The sequence below is a fragment of the Arvicola amphibius genome, chromosome 15 (assembly GCF_903992535.2).
Source record: "Arvicola amphibius chromosome 15, mArvAmp1.2, whole genome shotgun sequence".
Classification (NCBI taxonomy): domain Eukaryota; kingdom Metazoa; phylum Chordata; class Mammalia; order Rodentia; family Cricetidae; genus Arvicola; species Arvicola amphibius.
In genome coordinates, this window is record NC_052061.1 from 34857597 (window position 1) to 34885436 (window position 27840).

A 27840-nucleotide genomic window follows, 5' to 3' on the forward strand; every position below is an offset into this window, starting at 1 on the left:
TTAAGAGCACTGACTACACTTCCAAAGGTCCTGAGTTCAATTCCCAGCAACCACATGGTGGCTCACAACCATCTGTAATGAGATATGGTGCCCTCTTCTGGCTTGCAGGACATATGCAGGCAGACCACTGTATACATAATAATTATTTTTTTAAAAATGTCCTTCAGTCGTAACTTGGTGCTATATGTCATCTGCCATCTCAAAAGATACCCTGTCCATGAAACTGCACCCGTGATACTGAGGTGAAAGGTTTTGGAAACCAAGGGAAAGGAGGTCCACACTGACTCTGACTGTGGAGAGAGTACCTTCTCTTCCTCCTCCCCCAGCTAGCATTGCTGTCTATACACTTTACTTCAGTCTAACGTGACTTATAGCAAAGACGGTTGGACCCCTGCCCCGTATAATGTCAGCCCACGTTCATGGTGATGCGGAATGAAAGGTATGTGCACGATTTGCCGGACCCTGAGAAGCAGAACCTGGTCAGAGACAAGCAGCCGGCATACTTTCACTAACTGTAGTTTCCATGCACAAACCACAGGGCATTGCGGCTGCCCCTTCTGGGTGGTGTGCAGCTGTTGGGTCTGTGTCAAACAGATTGATGACTTACAGACGGCCATCCTCTCCCTGTGCCTTCATGTCGTTCATCTCTCCCAGGGTCTCGTGTAGCTGGGATTGAAGGTGTGCACCACTGCCCAGCTGAATTTAGCATCTTAAGACCCCAGTTGCCTCTCCAGTTCACGAACACTCCATCTCCTTGGTGGAGCATTTCCTTTCCAGGCAACTGGGCCTACATGGTATCCCCACTGTCTTCTTTTCTTTTTAAAAAGACTTTTAGAGCCGGGCGGTGGTGGCGCACGCCTTTAATCCCAGCACTCAGGAGGCAGAGGCAGGTGGATCTCTGTGAGTTCAAGGCCAGCCTGGTCTACAAGAGCTAGTTCCAGGACAGGCTCTAAAAAAGCTGCAGAGAAACCCTGTCTCGAAAAAAAAAAAAAAGACTTTTAGATTTAGTGTCTACTTGTATTATGTGTCTAATTCATGTAGAATCCAGATGAAAGTATTGGGTCCTCCGGAACCAGAATTATGGGTAATTGTGAGCAACCATGTGAATGCTGAGAACCAAGTTTGGGTTCTCTGCAAGAGTAGCAAATGCTCTTAACCACTGAGCTATAACTCCAGCCCTCCACCTCCCCTCTCTGAGACAAGATCTCACAGTATAGATCTGGCTAACCTAACATTCCCTAAGTAGACAATGCTGACCCCGTCAAAGACATCTACTGTCTCTGCCTCCCAAGTGCACCACCACCCCTGGGTGTCTTGCTTTCTGTTCGTCATCCTGTTGCAGGAACTTTTCCTAAGAGACACAAATATCTAACCACCCCAGACAGGGCACAAATGACAGAACAAAGGAATGATGTCATCAAAGTCCCAACTTGGCAAAGGAATGAATTTGTTTAAATTACTTACAGGCCATGGTTGAGAGGTTACTTCCAGGAACATGAGCGACCCCCAAAAGTCTCAACCCAGCTTAGATGACGTCCCCAATAGCTGCACAGCTGGCATTCCCTTCAGTTCCTTCTACCCTCAGTATACCCAAGCATCCTCTGAGACCCTGAGTCCTCTTGCAGTAAGGACCAAATTGCATACAGCTGACAGAGAGGTATAGGAAGGAGTGGCTGGAATCTCAGGCAAGGGTGTTTCAAAGTTTCTTAAAAGATTGGTTTGCCAGTCTTAAAATGAGGATTAACTGCAATTGCCTTGCAGATCAGATGGAACTCATTTCTACCTATGATTTCACACACTGACCTCTAGGTGGCACTGTGAGCCATGGATTGAAGTAACCTGGCCTCCAGCATTGCTTAAACTCTGTTAGGATTAGTCCAAAACCAGACTGAAAATCTCCCCGTGAAGGTGGCTAACTGAGGGTGACTGCTGTGGTAAAGAAGACCGATGGTTCAAGCCTGTAATCCCTGCAACTCAGAGACACTGCACGACTGCTGTTTGTTTTGTTGTTGTTTTACGTTTGTTTCTTCGTTGTTGAGTGGCGTGGCAATGACAAGGTCTCTTGGAGCCTGGACTGGTTTCTTTCTGATTTGCTTTATAGTGAAGGATGGTCTTGAACGCCTCATCCTCCTGCATGCACCTCCGCAGTATTGGGATTCCAGGCATGTGCCACCACATCACCTGATGAACCCAAGGTTTCATGCATGCCTGAGAGACACTGAAACAACTGAGCTACACCCTAAGCCCAGGACAGCAATTTCAAAGCCAGGCTGAGAAATTCAGCGAGACTGCCTCAGATAAAGAGTGGAAAAAAACCCAACAACAAACGCTGGATAGGAAGACTAGGGTTATAGATCAGTGGTAGAGTTTCCCTAACAAGCATGACGCTTAGGTCCAAAACCAAACACAAGCTCAGTGTGGTCATGTACGCCTGTAACTCAAGCACTTAGGAGGCTAAGACAAGGGTATTGCCTTTTGTTTGAAGCCACCCTGAGCTACATATTAAATATCAAGCCAGCCATGACTAATGAGAGACTGGCACATACAACACAAAGAGGGAGAGCCGAGGAGATGGTTCAGTACTTTATCAAGTATTTGCTGTGTAGGCATGAGAAGCCGAGTTCAAATTCTCAGGACCACCGGGTGGTGGTGGCGCACATCTTTAATCCCAGCACTCAGCACTTGGGAGGCAGAGGCTGGTGGATCTCTGTGAGTTTGAGGCCAGGATAGGCTCCAAAGGTACAGAGAAATGCTGTCTCAAAAAACAAAAACAAACAAACAAACAAAAGACCCCAAATTCTCAGGACCTACATAAGCTAGACACGGAAGCATCATAAGCTAGACACGGAAGCATCATAAGCTAGACACGGAAGCATCATAAGCTAGACACGGAAGCATCATAAGCTAGACACGGAAGCATCATAAGCTAGACACGGAAGCATCATAAGCTAGACATGGAAGCATGTCTCTATAATCTCAGCACTGCCACGCAGGGAAGGGAGGCAGAATCCGCAGAAACTCATGGGCCAGTCAGCCTGGCACACACAACATTAAAAATAAGAGATCCTGGTTGGGCGGTGGTGACGCACACCTTTAATCCCAGCACTCGGGAGGCAGAGGCAGGCAGATCTCTGTGAGTTCAAGGCCAATCAGGTCCACAGAGCGAGTTCCAGGGCAGGCTCCAAAGCTATAGAGAAACCCTGTCTCAAAAAACCAAAAAGAAAAAAGAAAAGAAAGAGGGAGAGAGAGGTTGTCTCAAACAAGGTAGAAAACAAATACCGACACCAGATTGCTTTCTGATTTCCATACACACGCCATAGGATTCCAATGCTCACATTCACACATAGAAATACACACTCCATACACATGCCATAGGATTCCAATGCTCACATTCACACATAGAAATACACACTCCATACACATGCCATAGGATTCCAATGCTCACATTTCTGATTTCCATACACACACCATAGGATTCCAATGCTCACATTTCTGATTTCCATACACACGCCATAGGATTCCAATGCTCACATTCACACATAGAAATACGCACAAAAACAAAAATAAAGGGTGGGGTTGAGTGGTCGTGGCATACACATTTAATCCCAGCACTTGGGTGGCAGAGGCAAGCAGATCTCTGAGTTCAAGGCCAGTTTAGTCCACAGTTTAGGGAGTTCTGGGACATCGAAGGCTCCACAGAGAAATCCTGTCTTCAAAATAAAAAGGCTGGGAGGGTGGCTCAGTGTTTAAGAGCGCTGGTTGCTGTCTAGAGGACCTAGGTTCTATTCCTAGCTCTCACATGGTGCTTTACAACCTTCTATAACTCTAGTTCCAGAACTCCTTTTATTTTGTTTTGTTTTGTTTTGTTTCGAGACAGGGTTTCTCTGTGTTGCTTTGAAGCTAGTCCTGGAACTAGCTCTTGTAGACCAGGCTGGCCTCAAACTCACAGAGATCTGCCTGCCTCTGCCTCCCGAGTGCTGGGATTAAAGGCGTGCGCCACCACCGCCCAGCTTCTTTTCTTTTTTTACTCTAGTTCTTTTTTTTAATTAAATGTACAATGATATACTAGCTAGAGAACCTTAAGAAATTAACGAGTAAAATCTATCTCTCAGAAAAAAATTTCAGAAAGTATGTTCAACACATCCAATACAAAAGGTCAGTGGTCATTTCCTTGTTGTGTTCCTCCCTACCGAAACCAATACTAGTGCCCCTTCCCTCCTCCCCTCCCGTTCCCCCCACCTTCCCTCCACCCGCCACCCCCATCTGTTTCTTAGAGAGAGTAAGGCCTCTCTAAGTGAACAAAGTCTGTCCCATCATTTCGTTGAGGCAGGGCCACCCCTCCACTCCCCCCACCCTCTTCCACAGGTCTTGAGTTCAATCCCCACCAACCAAATAATGACTCCCAAGCATCTGGAGTGAGAGTCAATGCCCTCTTCTGGTGTGCAGGCATACACGCAGGCAGAACACTATTTATTAAATACATAAATCTTAAAATTATTTGGGAATTTCACATCATGAACCCTGATCACATTCACTTGCTAGTCCTCCCAGGTCCACCCCACACTTATGAATCCCCCAAATATCCAATTTATGTTGCTCATATACTCAGTGGGGCATGGTCAACTCCCAGTGGCCAGCCCCTTAAAGAACACTGAGTCCTTCCCCATTTGCACCCCTGCCAGAAGCCAACAATTGTGGAGAGCTACATTTTCGCATCCTTATCACAGTTTTTTTTTAAATATTTATTTATTATGTATACATTATTCTGTCTGTGTGTATGCCTTCAGGCCACAAGGGGGCACCAAACCCCATTACAGATGGTTGTGAGCCACCATGTGGTTGCCGGGAATTGAACTCAGGACCTTTGGAAGAGCAGGCAGTGCTCTTAACCTCTGAGCCATCTCTCCAGCCCCTTATCACAGTTTTTAAGAGTTCTCTTCGATGGCTTTCTGTCTAGGCTGTTACTTTGGGGGGTGCGTGTAAGGCTGGCTATGTCCCTCTTTCTCAACTGTGAGTCTGCGGTCACTGATACCTACTGCAAAACTCTTGACCTCCGAGTCACTTCTTCAGCTCCCACCTTACATTTGTGTCATTTTTTTGAGACAGGGCTTCTCTGTGTAGCTCTGGCTATCCTAGAACTCACTCTATGGACCAGGCTGGCCTCGAACTCACAGGGATCCACCTGCCTCTGCCTCCCAAGCGCTGGAATTAAAGGCATGCACCACCACTGCCTGACCCAAATAATTTTTAAAAAGAAAGTAAGTACAGTACAGGGTAAACAATGATGTGGTATACGTGCCCATTAGACGGTGACTATCTTTACAAAGATTGGTCATAGCGCATATGGCAAGGATGTGGGGGATGGAAGCTTTCATGTAGTGCTGATACGAACAATTGTTTGCCAAGTTTCTTAACAAGGACGTATGACTGGCATACAACCAAGAAATTCTGCCTGTATGAACTTACCAATAAGAAATAAAGTATATGCTGGTACAAAAACTTAAAAAAGAAAGTTTTTATTGTTCTTGCAGAGGACCTGGGTTTGGCTCGCAGCTTCAGTACAACTATCTGTAACGTTAGTGGTGGGGGTTGGTCATCCTCTGGCCTCCACAGGGACGTGCCTGTGGTGCATATAAACTTGTGGCTGGCACACACACACGCACACATAAAACATAACAAAGAAATCTCATTTTAATGCAAAAATGTGATTGGTCAGTGAGATAGCACAGCAGGTAAAGGCTTGGCAACTTAAGTGTGATACCTGGAACCCATGTAAAGGTGGAAGGAGAGACCCAGCTCCTCCGACAAGTTCTCCTTTGATATCCAGATGTGCCAACCCACACAATAAGTAAAACAAATAAATAAATAAAATCAAATGCTAAAATAAATAAGTCACAAAAATAAGTAAGATAGAGAGCAGTGGAAGAAGCGATCTGACCTTGAACTCTGGATTCTGCATGCATCTGCACCCGTGTATACACACCACACACACGCACACACACATACAAATTCTATAGGAACTAGGGTGTGGTTGGTGATACAAACACTTGCCTAAGCAGGTCAAGGCCCTAAATTTAACCCCAAGTACCACACACACACATTAAAAAAATAATAATAACAGCACTCGGGAGGCAGAGGCAGGCGGATCTCTGTGAGTTCGAGGCCAGCCTGGTCTACAAGAGCTAGTTCCAGGACAGGCTCCAAAGCCACAGAGAAACCCTGTCTCGAAAAAACCAAAAAAAAAAAAAAAAAAAAAAAAAAAAAAAAAAAAAAAAAAAAAATTTTAAATTTAAAAAAAAAAAAAAAAAAAATAATAATAATAACTAACTAGGGGCTTGAGAAATAGCTCAGAGGTTAAGAGTACTGACTGCTCTTCCAGAGGTCCTGAGTTCAATTCCCAGCAACCACATGGTGCCCTCTTCTGGCCTGCAGGCTTACATGCAGATAGAACACTGTATACATAATTAAAAAAATTCTCACAAGGCAGTGGTGGCACATTCCTTTAACCCCAGCACTCAGGAGTTATGGGTCAGAGGCAGGTGGATTACTGAGTTCAAGTTACTCTGATCTACAGAGTGAGTTCCAGGACAGGTAGGACTACATAGTGAAGCCCTGTCTTGAAAAATCAAACCAAAACAAAAAAAATCTAGTAGAGTATCAATTGCATTGAATCAACAGATAAAATTTGGCTTTTATCTATTTGGATTACTATATTAACAATATTGATTCTTGCAAACATGTTGGTCATATTTATATTTAAGACAATCAGGTTTTTTAGACACATAGAGGTTGTATTTAGTATAGATAGCATAATCTTCAACCTCTTTGAAGAACTGTAGAACATGGCCTTTAATCTAACCTACAGTTTTGTATTTATGAGACACAATCACTCCTGGCAACAATGCTCTACTCCCGAGAGAACGTTGAGCACCAAAGACACTCCACTGGGAGTTTGTCTTCTACTTGGCAGAACTGGCCTTGGGGCAAAGAAAAGCCCATACCTCCATTACTGACTAAAGTACGAAATATCCATAAGTGGATAAAACAGAATTGTCTTATCTTGCCAAGACAGGATAGGATAGTTCTACTAAAGGTTCCTTGCCATTGTATAATGGTATGTCAGGTTTTTTCAGGCCTCAGCCAAAGTTGGTTGCCTCAACATTGCTATCAAGACTTCGTGTGGTTGCCCAGGTAGTCAATTGTCTCTGTCTTCTGTTCCACATTTTGGAAGTTTCTCGTTTGTGCTTCCTGGTTGCTTTGGTAATTTTACTCTCCTTCTCAGATCTTTGATGGGGTTGAAGATTAGATAATGGTAGCTACCTTCTAGATTATTTAGACTTCTCAAAGTAGAGTGATTAGAAAAATTCTTCGTTATATACTTCTCGCCTGATATTGTTTACTTTTTGTAATTTTATATGATCTGTTCCCATTGTATATAGTTGTATTCGGTTTCTGAATCTGTCTTATTTAGACAAAAAAGGGGAGATGTTGGGGCAGCTGGCCCAATCCCTGCGTTCAGGGGCGTGGCTGCTCCAGCGGGGTAGCATTGCCCTTTAAATAGGATTGGGGGCCGGAAGGCAGCCCCGTTCTTGGCGCTCGCCCGTGCTCTCCTTCTGCTCCGTTGGACCCTTGGTTCTGTGAGTTCCCTTATCTCCCTTTGTATTAAAATTGAGTAATTATAAAAGGACTATTTTTGGTTATTTCCAATCTTCGCCGCTTCACAAACAATGAATGCAGAATGCCTTTCCATTTATTTTTTATTTCTCTTATTTATTATGTGTGTGTGTGTTTGTGTGTGTGTATGTGTGTGTGTTTGTGTGTTTGTGTGTGTATGTGTATGTGTGTGTGTTTGTGTGTTTGTGTGTGTGTGTGTTTGTGTGTGTATGTGTGTGTGTGTTTGTGTGTGTGTGTATGCGTGTGTGTGTATGTGTGTGTGTGTATGTGTGTGTGTGTTTGTGTGTGTGTGTGTGTGTTTGTGTGTGTGTATGTGTGTGTGTGTTTGTGTGTGTGTGTGTGTGTGTGTGTGTGTGTGTGTGTGTACCACTGAAGCTGCCAAGCTTCCTTTCACTACCTCACTGGCACACTACAGGAAAGCAGAGGCTAAAGGCAATGCCCTGTACTCCCTGGCCTAACGCTTCACTCTTCCCCATCTCTTTGCTGCCTCACAAGCATAAAAAAAATAAGTCAATAAAGAGACCTAGAACAAATCCTAGGCAAGCTTAACTTATAAAAAGTGAAGCCTATGATTCTAATTCTCCTTAAAGCTGACCAACTGAAGACAGATGGTGATGGAGCATGCCTTTAATCCCAGCACTCGGGAGGCAGAGACAGGCAGATCTCTGTGAGTTCCAGGCCAGCCTGGTCTACAGAATGAGTTCCAACAGCCAAGGCTACACAGAGAAATCCTGTCTCGGGGAAAAAAAATCCAAAAAAAAAGTTAGCCAGCTGAATAATAGAAAGCTATGCATGCACGTGTGTCCAGGTTCCCATGGAGGCCAGAAGAGGGCATTGGATCCCTAGGAACTGGGTTACAGAGGATTGCGAGGTACCATGTGGGGCTGGTAATGGAACCCAGGTCCTCTGGAGAGCAGTCTTTCTCTGTCCTGCCAGCCAGCTTTCAAATCATGACTTGGAGATGTATTATTAATTATGTAAATTCAGCAGATAGCTTAGGCTTATTTTTAGCTAGCTCTTACAACTTAAATGAGCCCATTAAATGAGCACATTAATCTATGTGCTGCCCGGAGGCTCATTTACCTCATCTGCATACTGTCCCTCCTGCTTTCCTGCTTCCTTCGCATTTCTTCCCAGCATTTTCTGTGCCTGGAAATTCTGCATTGCTATTGGCTGTTCAGCTTTCTAGTAAACCAATCAGAGTGACACATCTTCACAGTGTACAAAAAGATTATTCCACAACAGCACTGAGCTATCTTTCCAGCCCCAGCTTTTTATTTTCTAAGACCAGGTCTCATGTAGGCATTGCCGGCCTTGAACTCGGAATTTTCATACCTCCAAATAGATCTGCCCCTATTTCCGATCTTAGAGAGGAAAACCTTTAGTCTCCCCACTGCTATGCCAGCTGACGTTTTTGTAACTACTGTATCGGTTTGTTAGGGCCGCCATAACAAGACACTACACATTATGCAGCTGAGACAGAAATGTATTTTCTAATTCTGAACATTTAAAGCCCAAAACCAAAACACAGAGTTGGTTTCTCCTGAGGGCCTCACTCCTCAGCTTGCAGATGGCAGCCTTCTCCTTCCATGCCTGTGTTCTAATCCTTTCTTCCAAAGACGTCAGTCAAACTGGATTAGAGCTCACCTAGAAGGCGTACTTAACCTCAATTACCCCCAGAAAGATCCAAATAAGTCATGTTCTGCCATACTGGAGTTAGAAATCTACCCTATTGGGGATGCTCTGAGTCAGTCATGACTAGGAATCTTCATCAGACTCAGGATTTTATTTATCTTTTTATTTATTTTACTTTTAGACAAGTTCTCACTATATAATGCAGGCTAGCTTCAAATTTATGTTATTCTTCCAGGTTTAGCATTCCAGAATGCTGGGATTAGAAACATGAGCCTCCATACCTACCTAAGGAATTACATGTCTATTCCTAAATTTGTTGAAAAATTTTTTTGTTGTTTTTGTTCTTTGAGACAGGATCTCTCTACGTAGCCTTGCCTGTCTCCAAACTCACATTGGTGACTCACCGACATCTGCCTGCCTCTGCCTCCGCCTCCTGGGTGCCAGGACTAAAAGTGTGCACTGCTATATCTGGCAGAGAACTTTTACAAAGCTTTGTGTTGGGTTTCCTATTTGTTTGATATAGGGTCTTGCTACATTGCCAGGCTGATGCTAACCTAGGCTCAAATGATCCTTCAACTTCAGCCTTCAGAGCCAGGCGATAGTGGCACACGCCTTTAATCCCAGCGCTCGGGAGGCAGAGGCAGGCGGATCTCTGAGTTCGAGACCAGCCTGGTCTACAGAACTAGTTCCAGGACAGGCTCCAAAGCCACAGAGAAACCCTGTCTCAAAAAACCACTTCAGCCTTCAGAATACCTGGGACAAGAGGTTTTCACCACTACACTGACTGGTTTCAGATGTTATCAAATACTTTTTTGCCCCCCTACCCTTGCTGTACTGGGGATTGAACCTAGGACTCTACTTGTGCTGAGAAGCCACTTTCTACCCAGCTCAAATACTTTCTCTATCTTTGACATGGCCACGTGTGTTTTCCCTTTACTTATTGTGATAGTTTGAATGTAACTGGCTCCCATAATCTCACAGGGAGTGACACTATTAGGAATTGTGGCTTTGTTGGAGAGGGTGTGGCCTTGTTGGAGGAAGTGTGTTGCTGTGAGGGCGGGCTTTGAGGTTTCCTGTGCTCAGGATACCACCCAGTGTCTCAGTTCACTTCCTGTTGCCTGCAAGATGTAGGACTCTCACTTCTATTCCAGAACCACATCTGCCTGCACACCACTATGCTCCCTGCCATGATGATAACGGACTGAACCTCTGAAACTGTAAGTGAGCACCCCAATTAAATGTTTTACTTTATAAGAGTTGCTGTGGTCATGGTGTCTCTTCACAGCAATGGAAACCCTAACTATGATACTTATTAACCCAGAGTTTCAAATAGTAAACTAACCTTGCATTCCTGTTAAATTAAAGACTATTTTGGGGCTGGAGAGATGGCTCAGTGGCTAAGAGCATTGCCTGCTATTCCAAAGGTCCTGAGTTCAATTCCCATTCAACCACATGGTGGCTCACAACCATCTGTAATGAGGTCTGGTGCTCTTTTCTGGTTTGTAAGCATATATTGTATACATAATAAAATATTTAAAAAACGACTATAGTCACGGTGTCTGATCCACTTTGTTGCTAAATCAGATTGTATATTCTGTTGAAAGAGGTTTTGTGTCTGTATTCATAAGGAATATTGATCTGTAGTTTCCCCATTATGTCTATACCTGGCTTTGAAGTTAACACCAAACTTAGCTGTGGGAGCCCACAGATGTGAACTCATTCCACCTTGACCACAGATTAGAGGGTCCAGGCCTATTCTTGTTCCTTTGTAGTTATGACAGGAGGTTTGACCCAGGCGTGGCTACTAACAGGATGTTTTGACCTGGGGCATTTATTACTTGATGCTTTGGGTATTGAAAAGGTGATTACTTTGTTTCTTGTACTGTGGTAAAGAGGTCTTTTGTCTTTCCCCTCCTCTTTGGATTGGGGTATATAAGACTTTTGAGAAATAAACTTGGGAAGAATCTCAGTGCTTACTGGATTTTTCTATCTGTCATTTCTTGGAAAATCTTTCACTTGCATTAGTCAGACCTCGCAGCTGTGACAAACTACCTGGATATTGTGTGATGTATTTTGCTCTTTTGACTTTTTACTTTTTTGGGGGGGGGACCCACCACCCAGCTTCCAAATAAATCACAAACTGAGGCTTCTTCTTAGTTATGGAAGTCTGACCTCAGGTTGAATTGTTTTTAGTCAGCTTTTCTTATCTTAAATTATCCCATCTACCTTTTCCCTCTTTTATCTTTCTTTCTTCCCTATTTCTTACTTTCCTTCTCACTCCATGGCTGGCTGGCTGGCTGAGTGGCTGGCTGGCTGGCTGGCTGAGTGGCTGGCTGAGTGGCTGTCTGGCTGGCTGAGTGGCTGGCTGGCTGGCTGAGTGGCTGGCTGGCTGAGAGGCTGGCTGGCTGGCCGGCCCCTGAGGTTCTTCTCCTTTCACTTTGTTTTTCCTCCTATTCATACTTTCTGCCTGCCAGCCCCGCCTATCCTTTGTCCTGCCTTACTGTTGGCTAGTCAGCTCTTTATTAGACCATCAGGTGTTTTAGTCAAGGAAAGAATCACAGCATCACAGAGTTAAACAAATGCAGCATAAACAAAAGTAACACGCCTTAACATAATTCTCTACAACACTGGGATTCTAGGCATGGGTCACAAATTCAAACCACTCTGGGCTACACATGAAAAAATGTTCTGGGGAAACACTAATGGAAGTATGGTTGTCATCCTGGATGTCAGGCAGTAGGGACAAGGCCAGGCAGCAAGGTGTGTGGTTTTGTACAAAACCCAGGGCCTCAGGAACTTCTACCTCAAACAGATGGCCAGGATCTTCAAGCTCACCACAGCAGGAAGTCATGGTTCAGCTGTTAAGAGCATTGACTGCTCTTCAGTAAAACCTGGGTCCAATTTCCGACACCTACAGGCAGCCCACAATCTGTAGCTCCTGTCCCAGGGCTTCTGACACCCTCCTCTGACTGTGGGCACTATACACATATGATACATAGACATGCATGCAGGCAAAACATCCATAAACATAAAATAAAGGGGAATTTTTTTCCTTTTGGTTTCCTGAGACAGGGTTTCTCTGTAGCTTTGGAGCCTATCCTGGAACTAGCTCTTATAGACCAGGCTGGCCTCGAACTCATAGAGATCTGCCTGCCTCTGTCTCCCAAGTACTGGAATTAAAGGCATGTGCCACCACCACCCGGCTTGAAAGATCCACTCTGTATATAAATTAAAACCCTGGGAATGTGGAGACTCTGAATTAACTGGGATGTACCTGAGACTCACTGTCCAGCTTCCTCATATGCGGGATTGCTTCAGAGCAAGGTTCTTGTGACAGGAATAAGTTACATTTGTAAACATGCATTGTAAGCTCTATTAAAAGGGAGGCTATGGGCCTAGCTAGATAGTTCAGTGGGAATGGTCTCTGCCACCAAGCTTGGTGACCTGAGTTTGGCTTCTGGGAACAACAGTAGAAGGAGAAAACTCTCTCTCTCTACCACACACATGTTCTATAACCCAGATACCCATACTCTCTCCTACACACACATAACAGCTATAATTTTTTTTTGTTTTGTTTTTCAAGACAGGGTTTCTCTGCAGCTTTTTTAGAGCCTGTCCTGGACCTAGCTCTTGTAGACCAGGCTGGCCTCGAACTCACAGAGATCCGCCTGCCTCTGCCTCCCGAGTGCTGGGATTAAAGGCGTGCGCCACCACCGCCCGGCTACAGCTATAATTTTTTACAGATAAAAATGCAGCTATTAGGGCTGGAGAGATGGCTCAGCGGTTAAGAGCATTGCCTGCTCTTCCAAAGGTCCTGAGTTCAATTCCCAGCAACCACATGGTGGCTCACAACCATCTGTAATGAGGTTTGGTGCCCTCTTCTGGCTTGCAGGCATACACACAGACAGAATATTGTATACATAATAAATAAATAAATAAGTAAATAAATAAATAAATGTTAAAAAATTAAAATGCAGCTATTATTAATCATGGAGAGGGCCCACCATGGTGAGCTTGAAGCTGCCAGGCCATCTGTTTGAGGCAGAAGGAGCTCTTGAGACCCCGGGTATTGTACAAAGTTGCAGGCCTTGCTGCCTGGCCTTGTCCCCACTGCCTGCTAACTATGTCCCATCAGTGTTTCTCCAGAAACCCATACATTCCTCCTGTGCCCCAGCAGAATTTCCAAAGGGGTGACCTCTGAGAGACAGCTGCCTCCAGGGCCAGGGACTATACCAACTTCAGAACAACAAAGTGCTGGCTTCAGAACGGGTGAATACCCTCGGTGGGCATTGACTATGGTCTGCATAGCAGTCTTTGATTTGGCTGTGGTAGATCTTCAGTGATTCTGGTGGGATTATGTAGGCTTCAACTAGACCCTAAACGCTATGGCAATGTGCTACCTTCCTGCTCCACTGTGGCCTATTTGTCTAGAGGCAGGCTTGTTCTCAGCAGGACTCAAGTCAGCCAAGGGCATCTATCACAGGCTCTCCTCCCTGTCTGCCTTGCCCCTATCTTAGTCCAGAGTCACATGGGTAAGCATGGTGGGACCTGGAGCAGGCCTGGTCCTCCCACACTGCAAGGCACATCTTTCTTCCTGAAGGTGCAGCCCCCGGCTCACTCCTCTATGATCCTGCTGTGGCACCCATCTTGGGAATAGTTACTTCCTGCCTATGTTTAATTCATGGCTGGGGGTTTGGGATGCACTTCCCAAGAAAGGCAAGAACTCCCCTGGGGTCTTGCCCAGTTCCTGCCTGCTTTATGGGCCCACCGCCAAAGTCCCAGCCTCCTCCCCATGAGTGGGGCTAGGGAATAGAAGCTGTCCGTAGGCTTCGAGGACATTGTCCCTGCCAGGGTACAGTCATCAAGTCGCTAATCCACAGTCCTGGAATGTCTGCAGGCCAATCAGCAGGGTCTTTGGGGGCTCCCCAAGGGTGCTAATAATCCTACAATGATTAGCAGGGGCCACGGGGTCAGTGCACACTGCTCTGCTTGCTGTTGCACGGAGCAGACTGGCCAGACACTGGAGCTGGAGTAACGAGGCATTTAGAAGGGTTCTGTGTCTCTTTTGAAGCCTGCGCAGCATCGAGGGGAGGCTATTTGGACACAATGATGACTCACTAGCCTCCTCCTTTTGTCTGGCAGCTTAGCGTGACTCCTGGAGACTGTGAACAGCTTCACGAAGCCTGTGCCGGTTAGTTGAACTGCTGAGAGAAGCCATGTCTGCAGCACCAGGCAGGCCAAAGATTCAACCAGAGCCCTGCCTGGGGCTGGGAGGCCGGAGCCAGTGTCTTGGTCTCTTGCTTGTGCTCCTGTCTCTCCTTGACGTCTCCTGGACAGAGGTGCAGACACCCCAGCAGGCTCCAACTCTCCAAGGTAAGGGATACCTAGGCAAAAACGGGAGCAGAGGTGCTGTTTGTGAGCCTGAAGAAGGGGTACCAAGGGGTTTCTAGGAGTCAGGTACCCAAGACTGATGTAATATGATGAGAGGACCCGTTATAACAATCCAGGGAGGGGGACATGGATACTGTCCAGGGAAGGATACTGGGGAGGAGGAAGGAGGAAGCAGATGGTCCAGGACTGGAGTTAAGGAAAGATACTAGTTAGAGCCTTCACCTAAGACCTGAGAAGAAACCCAGTGGTAGAAAGGAGCTGCAGCCAGAACTGCTTCGAGTCCAGGGCTGGGTCTCTTATTCCCCTCATCGCCCCCCACCCACAACCAGTCAGTCATGCACAGCATTGCTCTGGACTTGGCCTGTCCTCATCTACTTCCCTGTCTCTCTCCTGACCTCCCTCCATCTCTGTCCTGGGAGTTCTCCCCTACACACCTGCTATTGTCCCTCCTCACCTCAGATCTGTATCCCTGGGCGGGCTTGCGCTCTCACCTGGCTGGGGGGGGGGGAGGGGAAAGGATGTCCCAGGTACTGCTGGTCATCCGCCTAACCTTGTCTCCTGGCCTCCAGCCCTGAGCAGGAAGGAGAGTTTCTTAATCCTCTCCCTGCACAACCGCCTGCGAAGCCAGGTCCAGCCTCCTGCAGCCAACATGCAGAGAATGGTGAGTATGCACAACTGCTCTATCAAGAAGGCTGCCAGAGGAACTGAGCCCCAAAGTGAGCCCAGGATGGCTTGCCAGTGTCAGGTTCCCTTTCCCGGGGGCTCCATGGTCTTGGTTGCTGGAGATCTATGTAGCCTCTTCCTTCAGGGAAAGCTTAGCATGGAGGTCAGTGCCCTCAGCAACTCACGCTGGCATAAAGGACAAACCTGCCTTTCCGGGCATCCTGTTGCCACGGAGATCAACAGATATGAAGGAGCCAGTCTTCCCTCCTCCAGGGAAAAGGAGTTACACAAAGGAGTCCTGCAGAAACGGGAGAGGTGCAGAGCGGGGAGCAAGCAGCATCCCGCTGGGCTGTGGGGGAACTGGTACGCGACTAGGATTTATCTAGCAAGTATTAGGGGTCTCTCCCAAGTTCCTCATCCACTCACTTATTTGCAATTTGGAACCTCCACGATCGAGGCTGCAGGCTTAGGGCTGATCATCCTGAGGGCTCAGTCGTAGTGCCTTCATAGTCTGGGACCCCCTCTACTACCTTCGTAGTCTGGGACCCCCAATAGACCCAGCCCATGAGAACAGGCCAGGGAACAAGGGAGGAATTGGGTAACAAGGGAGGGCAAGGTTCCCCATGGCTGCCTCCCATAAAGTCCTCTGAGGCTGACAGCCACAGTGGGTGGTGACCTTGAGAACTCAGGGGTCAGTTTCTCAGGAGGTGGGGGAGGGCCAGGAGGGAGCGGTCGGCTTCTCTCCCCTGCCCTACTCTGAGGGGCTCTGTCTCCTCGTGCCTACTGTCCTGAGCAGCCAGGATCTTCCAAGTTGTACTTGGAAGGCAATGACTAGCCCCGGGACCCTGATGACTGAGGAAAGTTAGCAGTAACTGATTGGTAGTTTGTACCTTTTTCGGAGCCCTTTAGTCAAAGGCCTGAAAAAAAAAAAAAATCACATTTGGACATTTGGCCAGAGGGGGGCAGCAGAGTTCTTCTGACTATGGCCAGTTCCTGCTCTTAAGAAAAATACAAGCCAGCCTCCCACAAATCTGGGCACTGTCCCGGCTCAGATTACTAGATGGGGAACATGGTTGCTGAAGTAATTCCCTTGCCTAGGCTGGTGCTCTTTCCTAAGGAACAGGGACTAAGGGTGTTTATGCAAGGCTCAGGAAGATGGAGGCACAATTGGCTTTCTGGGCGTACCTTGGGCAGCTCCAGAGGTCCCGTCTAAAGGCCAGTTGTAATGGTTCGTTTTGATTGTCTGGAAAGGAGTTTCACTGAGCAATTGTCTAGGTCAGGTTGGACTGTGGGAGCATTCGTGATGGACAGTCTTGATATGTTAACTGACTTAGAGAGACATATTTAAAAGTAGGTGGCCCGGGCTGAGTGGAGTAGCACATGCCTTCACTCCAACACTTGGGAGACAAAGGCAGGCAGATTTCTCTGAGTTTAAGACAGCCAGTTCTACACAGTGAGTTACAAGACAATTAGGGCTACACAGAGAGATGCTGAGTGGCACCATTCCCTGGGTTTGAGTCCTGGGCTGTAGGACCAGGAAAAGGAGGCCGTGAGCTGGGCACCACACGCTTGGCTCATTCTCTCTCTCTCTCTCTGCTCTTGACTGGTTGTGACCAGCAGGTTCAAGTTCTTGCCTCCTTGACTTCTCTGCAGTGACGGACTGGAATTTGAGCAGAATAAACTGTCTCTCCCCAAGCTGATTTTGTCACTCAGCAACTGGAAGGGAAAACCACCTGAGGATGTCTTTCTTTGTGCCACCCCCAGGATTGGAGCGAGAGCCTGGCCCGAATAGCTCAAGCCAGGGCAGCCCTCTGTGGCATTTCAGCCACCCCAAACCTGGCATCTGTCCCACGGCACACCCCACAGGTGGGCTGGAATGTGCAGCTATTGCCCCTGGGCTCGGCATCCTTTGTTGAAGTGGTCAACCTCTGGTTTGCCGAAGGGCTGCAGTATAGACATGGGGACGCTGAGTGTGCCCACAATGCCACCTGCACCCACTACACCCAGGTGAGTGTGTTGCCAGCGAGGCTAGGGTGTGATCTCCCCAGTCATCTTAGAAAAGGCCATATTTTATCCTTAAAAGGACAGTCTATATTTAGAGGTAACCACACCAGAGCCCCGTACCTTGGGTTTTCCTTCTGTCCCTCCATAGAAGAACCTTTCTCAAGTTCAGGTACATCGTTTTCAAGAAAGTTTCCTTCTTTTTCTCCTCCATTCAACAATTATGAATATTTGTGATTTTACACACACACACACACACACACACCTGGTTTTGTTTAGAGGCTTAGTACAACATTGAATAACACAAGCAAAATTCCCAACATGTTTTTTAACAGCTTTAGTATACACATAATGATAGTGAAATTGACCCGAAAAATTAAATAGAATCTTTGTCTTGTTTCCTGTTTTCTGGAATAAATTGTATGATATTTATTATAATCTGTCCCTAAAACTATTGGACCTTGTTCCATTTTGGTTTCTTTTTGTTTTATTTATTTGTTTGTTTGTTTTTTCTTTTAAAGAGTTGAAAATTCCCTATACCAGCTGAGGTGTCTTGCTAGCCTACTGGTCATTTCTTGATCCTTTCTCACTTAATGTGTTAATTTGGAGGATTTCCCCCCTACACTTTTTGAGACATGTCCTCACTATGTAGCTCTAGCTGGCATGGAACTCCATATGCAGATCAGGCTACCTTCAAACTCACAGAAATCCACCTCCCTCTACCTCCTGAATGCTGGGGTTAAAAGCACACCACCACAGCTGGGAGAATTGGAGATTTTTATTTTTTTTTAATTTATATTTTATGTTTGAATGCTCATCATTCAACATAAGAGGGCATCAGATATCAAATCCCATTATAGATGGTTGTGAGCCACCATATGGTTGCTGAGAATTGAACTCAGGACCTCTGGAAGAGTACCCAGTGCTCTTAACCCCTGAGTCATCTTTCCAGCCCTTCTTTTTGTTTTGTTTTTTGTTTGTTTGTTTGTTTGTTTGTTTTGAGAAAGGGTTTCACTATGTAGCTCTAGCTGTCTTTGAACTCACTCTGTGGAGCAGGCTAGCCTTGAACTTAGAAATCTATTTGGCTCTGCCTCATGAGTGCTGAGATTAAATCCACCTGGCATAAATTTTATTTGGTGCTTTTATTGTGAAGGCTGTTTTGTTATTGTTGTTGTTGTTTGTTTTGTTTTCAATGGTGATACATGATTGTTTGTTTTGAACTATGTAATTAAATTTTCTTAATTTATCTCCTAAAATTATATTTTATCCTTTATTTTTCCTCTTTCTTTTATTCTTTAATTTTGAATATATGTGGTACTAGTGATCCAGCCCAGGGCCTTGCACGTGATAGGAAAACACTTTACCACTGAGCTATAACTGTAGCTCTAAAATTATAAACTTAAAAATTACATTATGTTAAAGCAAGACATGGAACATGTCTGCAATCCTAGGACTCAGGAGGCAGAGGCTGGAGGATTGGGAGTTCAAAGTCATCCTTGGGTACACAGAGAGTCTGAAGCTGACCTAAACGATATGAGATCGTTCATTAAAAAATAAAGTATGGGTTAGTGGACTGGGGAATGTAGCTGAATGGTAGGGCACTAGTCCAGCATGTGCCAGGCCCTGAAATAAATCTCCAGCAGGAAAGGACAGTCTATAAACGGCACATGATGGAACGTACCTTTAATTCTAACATCTGGGAGACAGAAACAGGTGGAACTCTATGAGTCTGAGGCCAACCTGTTTACATAGTGATTTCCTGGCCAGTGTTACATGCCGCACAGTGAGACCTTGTCTAAATGTGTGCGTGTGTGTGTGTGCGCGCGTGTGTATATGCGTCTGTGTGTGTATGTGTGTGTGTGTCTGTGTGTATGTGTGTGCATGTGTGAGCGTGTGTGCGTCTCTGTGTATGTATATGTGTGTACGTGTATGTGTGTGTATGTGTGTGTGTAGCAGTTGTTCTCAACCTTCCTAATGCTGTGACCCTTTAATACATGTTATTAAGTTCCTCATGTTGTGGTGACCCCCAGCCATAAAATTATTTTATTGCTACTTCATGACTGTAATTTTGCTGCTGTTATGAATCATAATGTAAATATCTGATATATGGTGCTATAGGGAGAAGTGAAGGCTGGTGGTCATGTTTACATCTTACCCAAGTTCCTTGATAGCAAGGAACTTCTGTCACTCCATCTTTTCACGATCCTCCCTCCTTTCAACACTTAGTAACCGTCCACCTTCACCCCTTCCATTCCACAAGCTTCCCTCAATTCTGATGGCTCTGCTCAGCATAGCTGCTGGTCCTCGGGCCCCAGGGAGGTAAGGAGCCACCTGTCTGCCTGGTTGAGGCTGAAGCCTCCCCAGGTATAATTGTCTGTGCTGCAATCCCCCAGCCTGAAGTAAGGCTAGTCTGAAAGAGTTTCTGCGCCATTGTGTTCTCTGCAGCTTGTGTGGGCCACCTCCAGCCAGCTGGGCTGTGGGAGGCATCTATGCTCTGTGGACCAGGCAGCCATGGAAACCTTTGTCTGTGCCTACTCCCCTGGGTAAGCTTCTCACCATAGGCTGGGTGATAGCTGGGGGTGGGGTGAATGACAGGGAGGTTGGGACTGAAGGGGAGGAGTGAGTGGATGACTTCCTCTTAGGGTACACCCAGCCACCCAAAATGCCTTTACCCTTGTTCTGCATGAGAGATAAGTAGATAAAAAGAAGAAGATATAAAAGATTCTGGCCATGAAGGAACAGGACTTGTCCATGAATGTCCTTCCTGCTCTGAGGGAAAGTGTCCAGGATTGATACAGAAGTCATCTCTCATTTCCTCGCTGGTCTCCTGGCCCATCCAGCCCCCCGAATCCCTAACTCGGCCAGAGTGCTAAAGGGACCCATGGGGAAGGCAGCCAGGACCCATTCCTTCCCCACCCAAGGCCCCTCCTCAACTCTGCCCAAAGCTCCTGGTCCTGCCCTGCCCAAGGCCAGGTTCTCCAGATCCTCTGATGCTTGCTCTCACAGAGGCAACTGGGACGTGAACGGAAAGACAATCTCCCCTTATAAGAAAGGCTCCTGGTGTTCACTCTGCACAGCCAGTGTCTCGGGCTGCTTCAAGGCTTGGGATCATGCAGGAGGCCTCTGTGGTGAGTGTCTTCCCATATTTGCCTCCCAGAACAGCAGGTACATGAGGGTTAGAATTGGTGGGAACTAGCAGTCTGAGGGGCTGTCCCAGAAGCCTTAGCCTCAGTACCTAGGAAAGCGCCTGCCTGACCTGCTGGAAAGAGGCCTCTTCTCAGAATTACCTGTTCTTCTCACCAGAGGTCCCCAGAAACCCATGTCGCGTGAGCTGCCGAAATCACGGATATCTCAACATTAGCACTTGTCTCTGTCACTGTCTTCCTGGCTACACAGGGAGGTACTGCCAAGGTGAGGACTGGGGGCTCATTCTGGCTGAGCCTGAGGGGTGAGTGTGAGGGAGATACACCTCGGTCTGTGTACACCTGTCCTGTGGTGTGTACTGGAGCTGGAACAGTGGGACCACTGGACGACTGAAGTGGCCAGACATTCAGAGAGTTCCAAGGGACACTCAAGTGCATTAGAAGTGTTGACTATCCGGGCAGTGCTGGCACACACCTTTGATCCCAGCACTTGAGAGGTAGAGGCAGGTGGATCTCTATGGGTTCGAGGCCAGTCTATTCTACAGAGTGAGTTCCAGGACAGGCTCCAAAGCTACACTGAAAAACCCTGTCATGAAAAACAAAACAAAACAAAACAAAAAGAAAAGAAAAAAGTTTTGACCACTGTCTTTTCACATTTTGTGCATCCATTCAGTAAAAATTCAGAGCCCCAAGTGTGTGCCCTACCCTGAGATAGACAGACAGACAGACAGACAGACAGACAGACAGACAGACAGATAGATAGATGATTTAAAATGCTATAACCCTAGTGCTTGGGAGACTGAGGCAGCATGACTGTCATGAACTCCAGATCAACCTAGGCTACATAGTGAACTATAGCTCAGCTAGGGCTATAGAGTAACAGTTGACTTAAAAAGATAAGAAAAATCAGATTTGACCCTTTAGGCTTTCTACTGAAACAAAGACAGAATTAGGAGACAGAAGAGGCCCCTCCTGTCCCACTGTCCACTCTCCGTGACCTGCTGAGCCTCAGTCTGCTTCCCTCTACATTGAGAATCAAACCAAAGCAGCCAAGCATGGCAGTAGCTGGCAGCCCCCTGGGCTCCTTCTCTGGGAGGGCATTCTTGCTGTGGTTGGCCTGTCAAGGCAGCCTGAGGTCCAGGTGGTTAGAGGCTTAGCATTCTGCTCTTCTGCTCTGTCCTGGCAGTGCGGTGCAGTGTGCAGTGTGTGCATGGCCGGTTCCGGGAGGAAGAATGCTCCTGTATCTGCGATGTCGGCTATGGGGGAGCCCAGTGTGCCAGTGAGTTCCAACCTGAGGTTGCTTTCAGAACCCTCTTCAGTGTATGTGTGTGTGGTGGGGGGGCTGGATCTGACTTTGCCAGCTTATAACAGTTTATGTGTCAAGCTATTGCCAACTCTTTGCTCAGGAAAAACACTAATACCCTCAAATTCGTCACAGTGGGCTATTTATATTGATTGAATTGGCAAATGCTACAAACTATGGATTTGTGGGCGGGGAGTTCAAGACAAGGTTTCTCTGTGTAGTCCTGGCTGCCCTGGAGTTTGCTCTGTAGACCAGACTGGCCTCACTCAGAGATCCACCTGCTTCTGCTTCCAGAGTGCTGGGACTAAATGTGTGCGCCACTACTACTCGGTTTATGGACTTTTTTTTAAATGATATTTTATGTGTGTGTGCGTGCCACAGAGCAGGTGTGGATGTCAGAGGACAATTTGTGAAGGTCAGTTCTCCCCTTCCACCATGTGGGTCCTGGGCATTGAATCCAGAGCGTCAGGCTGAGCCGCAAGTGCTTTGCCTACTGAGCCGCCTCGCCAGCCCCGGGTTCCCCAGCCCCCCTTTTCTCTCTCTTGAGAGATCTCATACTTGTAAACTTACCAGCACACTACTGACTTGTCCCTATTTCCAGTTTGGAGTAGTTGGCTGGAAGCTGGGGTACCTTGAACTTAGCTCAGCCTGGTGGGAGAGGGTAAAGATTCTGAGGTCATCACACAAACTTGGGCCTTCCTGTTCCTGCTGCCAGCCAAGGTGCACTTCCCTTTTCACGCCTGTGACCTAAGGATTGATGGAGACTGCTTCATGGTGTCTTCTGAGGCAGACACCTATTACGGAGCCAAGATGAAATGTCAGGTGAGGGCTGACCCTCGCCTTCCTAGGGTCGTAATGGGGTGACTTTGGGCCAACTTCTGACTTCATTCTCTTCATTAGTAAAAAGCAGGAGTCATAGATTCAAGGCTCATACAAGCCAGACGCCCACTTAACACCCAGGAACAAGCCTCTGCCCCACTCCTATGGAAGGAGCTGTCTTGACTCAGCTCTAGTTGGTAGTGGACAGGCTGGGATGCCAGGTCAGGCTGGCCAGAACACAGAGTTTCCTAAAGCCAGAAACCCAAGTTTTCCTTCATATTTCTTGACTTGCTAATATTGACAATTGGTCTGATTATATTTAAGATGCCATGGTTTTTTTTTTTTTTTGTTGTTTTTCGAGACAGGGTTTCTCTGCAGCTTTTTTAGAGCCTGGCCTGGAACTAGCTCTTGTAGACCAGGCTGGCCTCGAACTCACAGAGATCCGCCTGCCTCTGCCTCCCGAGTGCTGGGATTAAAGGCGTGCGCCACCACCGCCCGGCCTTAAGATGCCATGTTATAGAGACAAAACTCTTGTGAGAACAGGGCCATGCTTGGGCCTATGAACTGCCAATTGGGTTCACGTGCACACATAGAGGGAAGTCTAACAGCGGAGAGAAAGAGGATTTCCATTCTCAGAGGCAGGAGGTTGTTGGAGATGGAGGTAAAGACAGCCCAGCCAGCCCACACTTGGAATCCTGGCCATGCTGGGACAACAGAATGGGCAGAAAGGTTTGGGCCTGATTGCTACAGCCTGTCCCATATGACCTAGAGTGGGGTTACAGGGAAAAGGTGGGGTACTAGCCCAGATCGAGAGCCAGAAAGTACAAGACATCCTTGCCTTCTACCTGGGCCGCCTGGAGACCACCAACGAGGTGACTGACAGCGACTTTGAGACCAGGAATTTCTGGATTGGTAAGTGCTTGGCAGTTGAAGGATGGAGTAAATGAGAGGACCTTAAGTTCTACAGAACCCTAGGAAAACATAGACTGTGGCAGCCCCCACCACCCACTAACAGATAGCAAGGGAATGGCAAGGGTTTGGAGCATGGAGCAGGTCACTAGTCAGGATTGTCTCCTTCCCTGGAAAGAGGGCTGCAGGAAGGGAAGAACCACAGTCGGGGGAGAGTTCTGGAAAGAGAGGCTTAACACCTGGGAGGTTGAAAGGTACTGGGCAGCAGGCTTCTGGACTCTCAGACGATGGGCAACCTTGGCTATCCTGGCGCAGGCCTCACCTACAAGGCATCTAAGGACTCCTTCCGCTGGACTACCGGAGAACACCAGTCCTTCACCAGTTTTGCCTTTGGGCAGCCTGACAACCAGGGGTGAGTCTAGCTAGGATGCTTACCACCTCCCCTGGGCCCACTTCCCACTCGGATCTATTTGAGCTTCAGATGCCCGTGAAGAACCTTCACCCAGCCTATAAAGGTCTGGACCTGACCTGGTTTTAGGTGCCAGGAAAACCTAGACCCAACTGATGCAGACATGGGGCTGAGGTCAGGAAGGCACAGAGGCACATTACATGGAAGAGGGGACTCAAGAAGTTTCCATCCAGCAGGGCGGTGGTAGTGCACACCTTTAATCCCAGCACTAGGGAGGCAGAGGCAGGCAAATCTCTGTGCAGGGTGCAGGGTTGACGACGCTAGCCAATTCCTAATTTCATTCCTCTCCCCAAGTAGTTTTTATTCTGGCCCCACAGGTTTGGAAACTGTGTGGAGATGCAGGCATCTGCTGCCTTCAACTGGAATGACCAACGTTGTAAAACTCGAAACCGTTATATATGTCAGTTTGGTGAGACCACACTCTCGGCTTTCCTCCCTTGGTACCTGTCCCCTGGTGTGCTAATGGTCTGCTCTCTGTTGCTTGGACATCCAAGCCCTAGGAATATAGTGCATAGATGTGGGTCCAGTCCTGTTTCTCTGCAGGGGCACAGTTCGCAATGCTGGGACATCATCATCCTCTCAGCTTCAGACAGCTGTAAATACAAGGACCTGAGCAGGAAACTCTGACTCTGTGCACTGGACCCACATCTTGCTAGGGTGTTCTCCAGGGTTCCTCTCCTCCTATCATAAAAGCTATCACCTGGGGGATCTATCAGATTCCCTACTGTGCCCTAATTGCGTACAATAATCTATGCGGGAGGGGCAAAAGTGAAACCTGGACCATCCCAATTGCCAGCGTCCACCTATTAGAATTTGGAGTTCCCCAAGAGAACACAGCCTTGGCTACTTCTGGATGAGGACAGCCGAGCCCCCTCAGGCGCACTCACTCTGTTATGCTTCCGTTCCAGCTCAGAAGCACATTTCCCTGTGGGAGCCAGGGCCCTGAGCCTGGCCGAGCAGCTCCTGCCATCCCCGAGTGCACGAGTCAGTTTGCCTGACTGCTCATCTGTGTGAAACAAGGGCCTGGCTGGGACTGAAGGTCCAACATCTACAGAGGTCTCAGAACTTGCGCAATGCTGGACATTGGGTAAGGGTAGCATTGACGCCCATGAGAAATGAACACAGGGAGCCTGGTCTACAAGAGCTAGTTCCAGGACAGGCTCCAAAGCTACAGAGAAACCCTGTCTCGAAAAACCAAAAAAAAAAAAAAAAAAAAAAGAAATGAACACAGGGTCCTAAAGGAGCCTAGCATAGGAGGAGAAGAGCCAGGGACTCTCAGCCTGCTTTTGAGTGGAAAGATGGGCTTCCATGGATCCTTGAAGCAAAAACCAGAGCCAGTAGCCAGAAGGCGTTCTGCTCCATCTGGACCAAACTCCCTTGGGCAGCTGGAATTTCCCAGACCAGAGGCTTTACAAAGAATTAAATGACATTATGAATCAGCTGCCTTTGTGATTGGTCGATTTTTTTTTCTTTTTTCCCTGTGTGTATTTTGTTTTTATATTGTTGTTGCAGTTACGGTTTTATTTTGTTGTGCTTGCCAGTTTCTGACTGGACTCAAATTCACTGTGTAAGCCGGGCGGTGGTGGCGCACGCCTTTAATCTCAGCACTCGGGAGGCAGAGGCAGGTGGATCTCTGTGAGTTCGAAACCAGCCTGGTCTACAAGAGCTAGCTCCAGGACAGGCTCTAAAGCTGCAGAGAAACCCTGTCTCGAAAAAAACCAAAAAAAAAAAAAATTTTACTGTGTAGCCCAGGCTGGCCTCCAACTCACGACAAGCCTCCTTCCGTAGCTTCCAGGATTCTGGAACTTTAGGTTGCACCATCATGCCTAGCTAACTGCTGGCCTTGAAGGGGCATTCAGATGGTGAAGATATTCCTGGGACGACCAGAGAGGCTGGTGCTTTGGAGTCCTCAGTCCCTTTCAGCCCATCCTCAGGACCTAAGCCACACTCTGGGCGTTTTCAGGCTCCCTAGTAACTTAGAGACCCAATTCTTTTGCCTTTAAGACATCCTCTTTTTCCTCCTCTTCCTCCTCCTCCTTCTCTTCTTACTCCTCATTCTCCTCCTTCTCTTCTCATTATATTTTCTTTTTTCCTAGCAGCTCCCAACACTGTGCCTCAAGCAGCAAGGTTAAAAAGAACTATACCGCCGTAATCCCAGCACTCAGGAGGTAGAGGCAGGCGGATGTCTGTGAGTTCGAGACCCGCCTGGTCTACAAGAGCTAGTTCCAGGACAGACTCCAAAGCCACAGAGAAACCCTGTCTCAAAAAACCAAAAAAAAAAAAAAAAAAAAAACCAAAACCCCCCCCAAAAAACTATACCCTGAAAATCTGGGGAGTGGTGCGTGGCGTCTCCACCTGGGGAGTACTATCACACATCACCTTCACATCACATTCCATCTTCCAGTTGAGGAAATGCCAGCAGAGAGGTTGAGTAACTTGCCCAAAGTAGCACAGCTGAGAAACAAACCTGGTCAATTTAGGTGGTATCATTTAATACTTCTATTTTCTTTCACCGATTTAACCTGTTTAACGAAGCCAGGAAGGCACACAGGAAGAACTGGTGTTCCCCGACTCATAGTGTGGACACTTGAGGGATCTACTATATGCCTATACAGGTGGAATTTCATCTAGGGACTTTTATTTTTCCTTGGTGTGGCAAACTCTCCTAAGTCAGGGCATCTGTTCTCCCCAGTCTATAAAAGTTCATTTTGCTGCCATGTCTGCCTGAACCAGGCCTGAATGAAGCATTACCGACTGCTTCGATGATGCCAGCTTGGAGGCAGAAGGGCCCTACTTTCTTGCCTTGCACCCCACCCGTGCCCCCGTCCCGCCCTTCCCACCTCCCCCCTCCCCCTGCCTTTAGTTGGAGTCCTGTTGGGGAGACAGGGATGTGAAACAACCTTAAGCTGTTCAGGATTCAAGTACCAAGACAACAGAAGTGCGTGCAAAAGACGCCATCCCGCCTCCATAAACACCAGCTGGACCCGTGGCTCCGCCCACGACCTTGCCCCACCCCTCCGAGTGAGGTGGTCCCGCCCACTTCCTCGGTAAACCAATCCCTCCCACTGTGACTGGAGTTTGTCACCTGGCCCAAGCACCTGCCTTTAATCCCAGCACTTGGGAGGCAGAGGCAGGCAAATCTCTAAATTCTAGGTCAATCTTTCTACAGAGTGAGTTCCAGGACAACCAAGGTTACAAAGAGAAACCCTGTCTTGAAAAATCAAAACCCAAACCAAAACCTAAAACAACAAAAACCCTTAAAGGGTAAATACGAAGATAAGATTAATGTAAATGACTTAATTTTTTTCATTACTGGAGATCAAACCCAGGTTCTCACGCATAACAGGCAAGCACCGTATGTACCACTGAGCGTTGTTCCCAACCCACTTACTAATATTGTTGCTTTGCCCCTGAAGACATTGTCTTGGGGTGTGCTTGGGCAGTGTTCCTTATCTCCTGGAGACCATGCACAGATAGTCTGAGCTTTACTGGCCTAGGGCACCTACAGATGGGGGCCTCCAGTGGGCATCACTTTGCTGTGCAGCCATCAGCACAACCACCCTGACTTGACTTCAGTATGATCCTTCTACTCCTTTTTGGCAGGAGCTGAAAAGGTCCTGAAAAGCTTTGTGTTTGTTGGGTTCTTTGTTCTAAGGGACACGGGATTAGCTGTCTTATCAAGGCATGCCATGAACTGCTGGAATCCCTTCCCTTAATGCCAGCTGGATTTTCACTGTCCCTGGCTACTCACTGGCCTTAGGCGGCCACTGTTTTCTGTCGGGCTTCTCACTCTGCGTACTCTCTTATATTTGTATGAATCATGGTTGTAAGCT

General features: G+C 47.2%; 1 protein-coding gene across 1 annotated transcript; it reads left to right on the plus strand.

The window, feature by feature from the left end:
• The first annotated feature begins 14101 nt into the window (after positions 1-14101).
• Positions 14102-25101, plus strand: Clec18c (C-type lectin domain family 18 member C). The gene is given in 13 exon segments (XM_038313134.1): positions 14102-14198; positions 14482-14682; positions 15270-15361; positions 17128-17370; positions 19810-19907; positions 20371-20492; positions 20668-20775; positions 21694-21786; positions 22526-22632; positions 23412-23541; positions 23854-23950; positions 24325-24416; positions 24916-25101. Coding segments are annotated over 13 exon segments (1518 nt in total). The 3' UTR covers positions 24954-25101.
• Positions 25102-27840: the final 2739 nt, after the last annotated feature.